Source organism: Atractosteus spatula, chromosome 5 (genome assembly GCF_055471065.1).
Source record: "Atractosteus spatula isolate fAtrSpa1 chromosome 5, fAtrSpa1.hap1, whole genome shotgun sequence".
NCBI classification, from domain to species: domain Eukaryota; kingdom Metazoa; phylum Chordata; class Actinopteri; order Semionotiformes; family Lepisosteidae; genus Atractosteus; species Atractosteus spatula.
Window position 1 is genome coordinate 18,319,549 of NC_142710.1, and position 9,649 is coordinate 18,329,197.

General features: G+C 37.4%; 1 protein-coding gene across 1 annotated transcript; it reads left to right on the forward strand.

The window, feature by feature from the left end:
- The first annotated feature begins 8,538 nt into the window (after positions 1-8,538).
- c5h10orf53 (chromosome 5 C10orf53 homolog) lies at positions 8,539-9,402 on the forward strand. The gene is made up of 3 exons (XM_088917948.1): positions 8,539-8,632; positions 8,903-9,022; positions 9,338-9,402. Exons 1-3 carry the CDS (start codon positions 8,539-8,541, stop codon positions 9,400-9,402), a joined length of 279 nt encoding a protein of 92 aa, XP_088774074.1.
- The last annotated feature ends 247 nt before the right edge of the window (positions 9,403-9,649 follow it).

The window sequence follows — 9,649 nt, forward strand, 5'->3', positions numbered from 1 at the left end:
GACACAGACAGGGATATATCAGGACAAGACAAGACAAGACAGAAGACGCGACAGGCAGAGGCGCGGGCGGCCTCGGGGTCCTCACGTTGGGATGAGTGGCGGCGGCGCGGATGAGGTAATCAGAGGGCACCGGGGGAAGCTGTGGAACTGATGTTTCCTTGTGTAGACTGCGGTTAAGTACAGGGAAAACAGAGCTTTTTTTGTTTTAAAATGGATGCCATGTTTTCGAAGTATCCTCTGGAGGCTTGCTACGGTCCGGATGGAAATCGCGAGATCCAGGAGAAGGGGGAGCCGATGTGCGTGAAGCGCGGAGGCAGGGACATCCTCGAGAGAAGCGGGGGTTATTTGGAGACTTTGCCGTGGAGGAACGGGAAGGCTGGGTTTGTAATGAGAGAGGGACTACGACGGCGGAACGCAGTCTTCGGCGAGGAGTTGGATCTTGTGAGGACTGGCTGGGAGATGAGCGGCACTGATGTAGCACGGCGGCTGAAGGAGGCGATGAGATGGAGGTGAGGGGAGCAGTGGGGGGAGGACTGGACGAGAGGGGTAGGAGAGTCTCCTGCGCTGCAGAAAAGGTCTTCATCAGAGTGGCGGATTTGTAGATCCATGAGAAGGGAGCACGGATTCGAGCTAGGCGAAAACGAACCATGCAGAAAACGAACGAGGAAGAGGAGAGGGTGACGTTGATATATATGGAGACCGGTTGCTTACGTCAGGATTAGTGAGAATTGCAGCAGCTGTGTCGAATGAGCGCGGCTGCCTTCATTCCTCCCGAACTTTCATTAAAAACTCCATTTAAAACAATATGCACCTGTAAATATTCTGTTGTTCTTGGTAATAATGCCAGATTCTAAAATCCCAATGTATGTATGTATATTGTAGAGACATTAGTTTCACTGAAGTTCACTAAGAAATGGAACAATGTGTTGTTTTTGAGGTACATTGCAAAGCTTTCCTGTGCAATAGAGCTGTATTATATGAATCAGACATGCAGTTCCCTCCAAACTTATTGTGACAGCAAAGTCAAAACTCCTATTTTTGATTTAAAGTCAAGCATTTCGTATTTGTGATCATCGAGATTAATATGAATGACTAATTCAACCTACGGTATATTTTTGAGTAATTCCATGTACGCATTTTATCATATTAGAACAAAAAATACTTTGTTTCCAATCCAGTAACTCAGTTCAAGTAACTAAGTATTGGGATACATTCCCTTTCTTGGTTTGCATGCTTCTTTGGAGCAATATTGCATGAAGCTGGAGACCCACTGAACACACCAAATTTTTATTTGAGATACTTTGAGATACTTTGATCATTTGAGATACTTTATCAGGCCTTTGAATTATTGCCTTTCCCTGGTCTGATCTGATTTATTTCTTCAGCATATAAATCGCATGGACTTACATGTGGAGATTGACTTGCCCACCTAATATTTCCCATTTCTTTCTCCTGATGAACTCCTTGGTTATACTGACCTTATGTTTAGGCTGTATGGTGAAGCACCGCCCACTTAGCAAGGAAGAATCTTCTTCTACAGTACATAAGCAGACAATTTATTTCTGGAAATTTCAGATTTATTCTGCTGCCTCCATCACTAGTTCCATTAGCGATAAAGAGGAGTGAGCCAGGTCCAGAGGTGGCCATGCATGCCCAGGCCATGACACTACAGGTGGTGGCCGAGGAAGTGATCTTCTACTGCATCTGCAGTTCCTTTTCTTCTCCACATTAACACTTCCATCACTTTGATAAAGGTTTTATTGTGGTCTCATCTGTCCATACAACTTTTCCAAAACCTCCCTCGTTCATCTTATGTATGAGCAAATTCTAACCTGCCATTGAAATTCTCTTGACTTCGCCTTCAGCAAGCTGTGCATTTTGTAAACTTTGTCCCTGCACTCTGGACTTTGTTGGTAAATTTACTGACGATTGTTTTAGGGTTTTTGTAAGGTGAAATTTAGATTTCACTGTGCCAATACTTTTAGAAGGTACTACATATAGTACTGTACTAACCTTGGAGGATAAAGGAACACAGTACATATTACATATTAACAAATAATAATGACCTCCTCAGATCATGATCATACAGTAAATTAACCATTCTTCTTCGTGACAGTATGAGAAAAGACAGAAGATACTTGAGCTGTCATTTACTAAAATTCACTAATCATTCACATGCTTTCATGTTATACATTGTTTCAGTACTGCTGTTTGAAATGACCTTCTTGACCTTTTGCAACCACACAACATCAGTCAGTCTGTCAAACAGGAACTGCCAGGACAGGCTCTGACACACACTGATCCTTTACTAGGACAGCACGACCCATTAACGACATCTGTCAGTCATTCTAATGCCTGTCGTTGGGAGATGATTGATTGATTCCACAAGGATATGGAATTTTAGAGCAGCCAAATTGAAAAGGTTTTTCAAGTATTGACTTGTTTTTGTCCCTACAGGACAGAGTGGACAATGACATTGTGAATTTGTCATAGTCCTGCAAAGTTCCTAGGTCCCTGTTCACTGGAGACACACAACTCTGCTAAAAAATAAAGTTATAAAATCTATATGCTGTATATAATATATATCAAGACTAACCAAATATATCTGCTCTAATCTAGAACCTCCAGTGTGCGTACATTTTTTCAGCCCAAATGATAAGCAGAACCTGATCTAAAATTATGAATGTTTTAAGCATGTTATGCAGTATTTTGATCTTATCAAAAAAATGTTTTTGTAATTGTAAGTTTAGAAACAGATTCACTTTGAATACCTTCCTAGTATTTGAAATGTTATTTTAATTCAATGCACAAACTACACAACATTACTCTTTTTTGTTGCCTGTTGCCTGAGGTACAATGCATTTGCAGCCGTCATGCAAATCATTTCTTCTATGGAATTCTGACTATTTAATTTTTTAATAACATACCAATCTCCTGTTTGCTTCACAGGTTAAAAAAGAAAAAAAGAAAATGTACAAGTTATTCCTAATTTTCTACATCACTGGACCTGGATAGTCTTCAGGCAGGTGTTATGACACACATACAGTACACAAGATTCTGCAAAAGGTGCCCTTCTGCCTGAAACAATTAAGTAAAACAGGCATTAATATGAAGATCACTGCTCTTGAGAGAAGGTAAATAAGTCACTTCTTTAAGCTTCTTTTTAAATTAGCACACACGTTGTATGTATTTCCTTCAATTGTCACTTTACCCTTCTTGGGGGTTTTCATTTACTCCAGTACAACTGATGTTTCACAAGTCACAACAGAAGAGCCTGAGTTTAATGGCCAGTGATCACAGTGCTATATAGGAGTAATTTTTTTGACAGCTGGCTTTTATGTGATTTTTCAACATCACAAGCAACACTATTTGAAAGGGAAGTCAGAAAGGGGAGTAATTTACTTAAATGCAAGTTAAACTGATTGATCTAAGTGCAATAACATGAGTCTGTGTTTTACATTACTCAATTAAATGGCTTTTCGAATGTTTTTATTCCAGAGACAATGCTGGAGTATGTCTATTAAAAAGAAGTGATTGTTTTTAAATACAGTTCTGTTTGTCTAGCTTTGTGGTATAGCATTTGCGAAGCCTTTGTGAAATGGGGCTTGCATATCTTCTATAAGTTACATGACAAGAAAAAAAAGAAGAGCTGTATCGGTATACTACTGTACTTCATCCAGAAAAAAAATACTGTCCCTCTGGGCAACCAGGCAACATTATATCCCTTCCTATTACGGAATCTAATTAGCTTGGTGACACAGCTGATAAACTCCCCAATATTATAATGATTTTGGTGCAGTCTCTTATTGTCTCTGATTCTAAAAAAGTGATAAAAAAAGATCTTCAGTCTTTGGTTGTTAAATCATCTTTTGAGGAGCAAAATTTATTTAGTCCCTTAACAATAGCGCAGAGCATCCTAGCTATGAATTTATTACAACAAAATTAGTATTAAACCTTTTCATGTGATCAAAACCGCATGTGCTATAACCACATTAGGAAACATACTTTCACAGCAGATGGTCTTAGTTGCCTGGCATATGATTTAAGCCTGTTGGGAAAATGCTGAATTTAATTCTCCATTGGTTTAGATATTGAACCCGGTCAACCAAGCATCCCTAATCAGTATTAAGAGTACTTAGCAACAGTTCTGACAACAAAATGCTAATTTGATTTAAGTAATGACTGTTTAGAAATTGATTATTGGAAACTGTCTATCACCTTTTTAATTTACCTTTCTCTATCACCTTCTTGAGCAGCTGCTGCATATTTCTGTGTACAGTATCTATGGGTTTTTATTAAATCTTCCTAAGACTGCTGGAGCTTAGTTTTTAAAAACTACAACATACTGTACAGTGCATATTATGTCAAGAGGGTAATCTACAGTATAAAAATTTCTATGGGAATGCTCTCTAAAATACATAATCACAAATCCAAAAAGCAAACATTACATCATCTCTGCTTGTTGCCACTATTCTTAAGGTTTGTGCCTCACAGTACTACCTGAGATAACACACATTTATCATCCTATTTAATAATTTTATTATTATTTATTATTATTTTTATTATTAATTTATCATGCTATTTATTCACCCAAGATTTTTTCGCACATGATTTTAGGATCCTACCAGATCCCTATAACACCTGTGGTAAAATACAACAGTTAAAGCTCCAACATGTTTAAGAGCTTGGAACAAACAGTTCAAATTAATCTCATTATTAAGACAATGAAGGGTTTAATTTTGTAACTGAGGGCTTGGCTGAAAAAAAAACAACAGAGGTGTGGGTCACCAGGACTAAGATTGGGAATCCCTGACCTAGAGTGACCAAAAAAGGGAAAGAACAATTTGCAATAGTAGTAATGTAGGGTTTGTGACATTCCCAAAAAATAATGTCTTATACAGTATCTTTCTACGCAAAAAGCTTTTTTTGCTTTCTAGGCAAAAGCAGCTAGCACACATCGTTCGATAAATCTTAAAACAACAAAGTGCATCACCATCGAACAGTGGGTGGGTTGCTGGATCATCCCAGACTTGACGTTGGTCAGACTCAAATCTGCATGAAGACGTGTCTTTCTCAGGTATGGTTCATTAAATCAACTGTGTGTATGGTGAGGTTTGTGGATGCCCACCTAGAGAGGGATCAAACAGGAACATTATTGCTGATCATTAGGTGTCACGTAGTATGAAGTTCACCTGCTGTCTGCCAGTGACACTACAGGGCAAACCTGCCCTGAACCTGCCTGCTTCAATATACCACAATTTTTCTAGGAATTAAAGGTCTACTCCATTTACAGCGGTGACAATAATAGTGGCTTTTTAGAAAATGCAATAGTTTGTTCTTTCTTTTACGCTCAGCTCACCGTCTTCTTGATCTGTCATTAAAGCAAAGGGTAGTCTTACATCTATCATTTTAAAATGATGGCATGTATAGATGGAAGCAGACACTGCCCTAAGGCTGCATTACTGAAGAAATAGCAGCACTTTTACTGTGCTTTCAGACTGCATCTCCAGTGCAACGAAGTGAATTAGCGTTGGTTGGGAAGTATTTAGGATCTTTTGAAGTGGGTCCTGTAATTTGAATTAATTCTACCAAAACAAGGATATCAAATATAATGCTTTACACTACTTAAAAGTGGCAGTTATTCTATTAAAGTAATAAGGGCTCAGGCTCTTAGAATTATATATTTTCCTATGCTTTTTAATGTGCTTATTACTGTATGTTGCAAACCATTACAAATTGCATTTTAAGTTTAATTTAGTTTTCCATTGAAAACCCAGCACACAGTCACAAGCACAGAACAAGGCCTTTATACAGTATATGTCCACGGGGAGCAAAATTAACAATGACTGCTGCTGTGATGCCGTGATGGCTGTTTATATATGATATAATGAGGTGTCCGTTCAGGGGGATGATTTCTAGGGGTGATGGGTCAAAATGTGAAGCCATTTGAAATAGATTGAAAAACCTATTGCATTCTCTTCTTTGTCATTAATTGTCCAATTTCTTGTTTGAGAATATGGTTTTTCACTTGTTTGCTGAAAAGCAATTTCAGTGCAAAGCACAGAAAAAGATGAAAAATCACAGGCTTCTCTTAAGTGAAGAAATTCTATTTGTAGCAAAAAAGCCTGCTGTTCTCAGATACAATTTGTAACAGACCCATCTTTAAACAGTAAGGTTTGTTTTTACATTACAAATACTTGAACCTGTTGTTTTTCAAATCTGCTAGATCAAAGACACATTATCTGCAGTATACAGTATGAGAGATTTGTGAAAATTGTAAATTAATATTTTCACACAGCTCTAACCAAAGCAGTAGAAATAGTTTAGAATAAAAACATATTTCAGAAGTAGTTGTGAATAAAAAAAATATATTTGAGGATATTACATTACCCCAGTTCAGCAAGGCACCTACTGTATTTTCTCTGATAAAAATTGGAAGAAAAAATGAATTCTGAATAATTGAAGACAAAAATATCAGCTTCCCAAAGAAATAATTTAAAACTCCTTTGGTTAAGTGGAAAACTCCTGGAGAAAACACCATGGAGACTGAACAGAAACATTACAAAGATCAATAAGTAAAACGTCCCCATAATTATACAATGATAAAGATAAATGTATTATGACTAATCAATTAATACTGTAATTATCCTGGTCAGACCAGAAAAGGTCTTTTCAAATAATGATAAATGTCCTAGAAACATTGTGATGTGCAAAATATAAATTAAGATTTGATTTTTAGGAAATCTGGAATATGGTACATATTACAGTAACTCTAATGTTGTGAGAAATGGAACAAGGAATGTGTAAATCCAAGTGTGTTCTTATGCACAATGAAAAACAACATGGTTTTTGTTATAGATCTCCGCTCTCACAAACAGACTCTTATTGACTTAAGCAATAAGAATCTTTTTCAGCTCACATGTTAGGACTCCACATTTAATGATTTCTGTTCATCACTTCTTGGGATGTGTGATGCTACATTAACTGATGAGTGGTTTCTGTATCTTTTTTAATGAAAGGAATGTAAAAGTCACCACAATGAGCTTTTGATATTTGATGATAAAATAAATGGTACTGTATTTCCCTTTGTTACTGGTACTGTAGGTAAAAAAAGGATTGCCAAAACACCTTCAAGTAGATAACCCCAGACCTCCAAATGTCTTCTTCAGTATTTGCATTCAGAAAGATGCTGACATTTGCATCAAAGAACATGGGGTGTAAAAAACCCACAAAAGGTTTAAATTACCATGTGGACCCACTGATAAACAGCTCTTCAGTGGCTGTTTTCCAGGTCCAGTATGACACATTTAAGCCTGCAGTGGAGCAAGTCTTATAAAGCATTTTTTGACAGGCCAAACATTCCATTACCCAGCATACACCAAAATCTATAACCCAGACCTCAGCCTTTCAATAAGATCCACAAACAAAATTAGCTCAATTTTGCACGAACGTCTTCAGGTAGCAAAGCAATTCAACAAAAAACATGTCAGTCATTCCCAAGGTGTTATCAATGCAGGACACTGCCAGTCTGTTACACTACAAGCTTTGATGTGCCCTGCTTGGCTCAGGAAATGATCAATTAGAAGTAAGCTTACCATACCTGGCTAAAACAACAGTCCGGGTGTATACCAATGACATATCCTAATGTGAAAAATAATGTAGGGCTTTTAAGCAGTTAAACCAAATAAGAACAGGAAAAGGTCCAACACTATCAATTTACACAGTAGGCTTTGTGAAGATGCACTACTGAGTCAGTCTGTGCATGAACTAACACTATACATTAATAATGCTGAATTTTAAAAACAAAGGTATTTCTTTCAATTAAAACACTTGCTTTAGGCTTCTACAAGCTCTTAGCAAAGCACTGCCCATAGTATATCTATCGATGGACATTTGTTCTAAGCAAGCCAAGGACCCAAAATCGTACCCATCAGCTGCACAGACTATGAAGTAAACTTTGCTTACAGTGTGGAACCAGCACCAGGCTGCACTGTATCAACGTCTAACATATATAAATGGAAGTGGGGGGAAGATCAATAGAGCACTATGCCTAAAGAAGAAGAATACGGACGTGTTTTCTACGGGAGCTCTTTATGGCCATTATAGTACGTGCCTGTCCTTCACAGTCTACACAACATGCCAAAATAACTCACAGCACGTCTGTCAATAACGCTTCAGTTTGGCTGTGCACAGGCTTTTTATACATGAACGGAAAACAAACCATCTAAGGTACTAAAACTGACGTGTTACGTTAAAAAAAATCCTAGATTCCAGTTTCGCAAGAAAGTTGATGCTACAGATTAGCGGACATTATAAACTAAGCATCTTGTGATTTTTGTTTTTCAACACAATTACAGTGGCGACATTATTAATAATGATAGCAGATTCAATATAAAACGCATACACACTTCTCGATCGCTGCAACCTTCACTTCCTTAGTAACGTCGGCAGCTATGGTTGCTAAGGCCGACACAAACTAACAGCCTATCATTAACGGGCGTTTAAAATATATTTATTTTCTCGCTGAAGTATTTTAACATGCCTGCAAATTCGCTGGTCATAGTGCGGTTCGGTCCGTATGAGTCCTGTGGTATCGTAGAGCACAGAACCTTTCGTTTAGAGGGTCTTCAAGGTAAATTAAGTTGAACTAGCAGAGCTAAAATACAGTACCTGTTTCGTAAGAGAAAACGGTTATTGTTCATTTTCTACTAGTCAAACGAAGAAACTTGTTTAGAGGAAGTATAATATTGTTTTGCTATTATATATAACATGATTTTAATAATGTTTGGCACAATTTAGTTTTGCATTAATCAATGAAAACGTGCAACTGAAATGAAACACGTTGCGTTAAACATACCCTATTTTTATTTATCCATAAATTAATTTTCCTTCTATTTTCTAGCTGCTCTGCAAGAGGACGGGCATCGATGCGTCCTTAAAAAGATTGCTGACTGGAACAAGGTGGAGCTTGTCGTAAACGGAGAGTGTATTTTTCAATGCAATATTAAAGATCTTGACTTTGGTAAGAAGATTGCAACATCCCTCTTGTGCTTTTGAAACGATCACTATCATGGATAGAAGGGTCACCATAGATCAATAAATTTAGAAGTGCTGAGAAAAACATCGCATACGTGCTAGCACTAAAGCTGGTTAGTGCAGTATGTATGAGAATAAACCTTTAATATCTGTTTTAAAATGTTTTGTTTTTAAAAAAAAACAGTATGCATATGCATTAAAGAGTTAAGGGAGGTATTAGTAAACAAAGACTAAACTAATAATAATTTAAAAAATAATAATGAAAAAGAGCAGTTAGATACTTATCAATGTTTTTTTACAGGAGGAGATGGAAAACTAGACCCCCTGTGCCAGGAGGCTAAAGAAGCTGTTAAAAATGCTTACTGACCAGGCACTCGCCCCATCCCCCTTTTGGTGTGGCTCAGTCCTAACCGTCCTCTATTCCCTCTGCTTTGTATGCACCTTGTCAAACAATTTAAAACACGCATTGGAATGAAGACGCTTTTTCACAACACACCAAACATTTTTTATGTCATGTTTCTGAGGACTGGCTGCATCCTGTTTCTTAATTGTTTGCCATTAATGTTGACTTTCATTAACTCAGAGGTATTTTAACTCATTAACTCATTTTCGT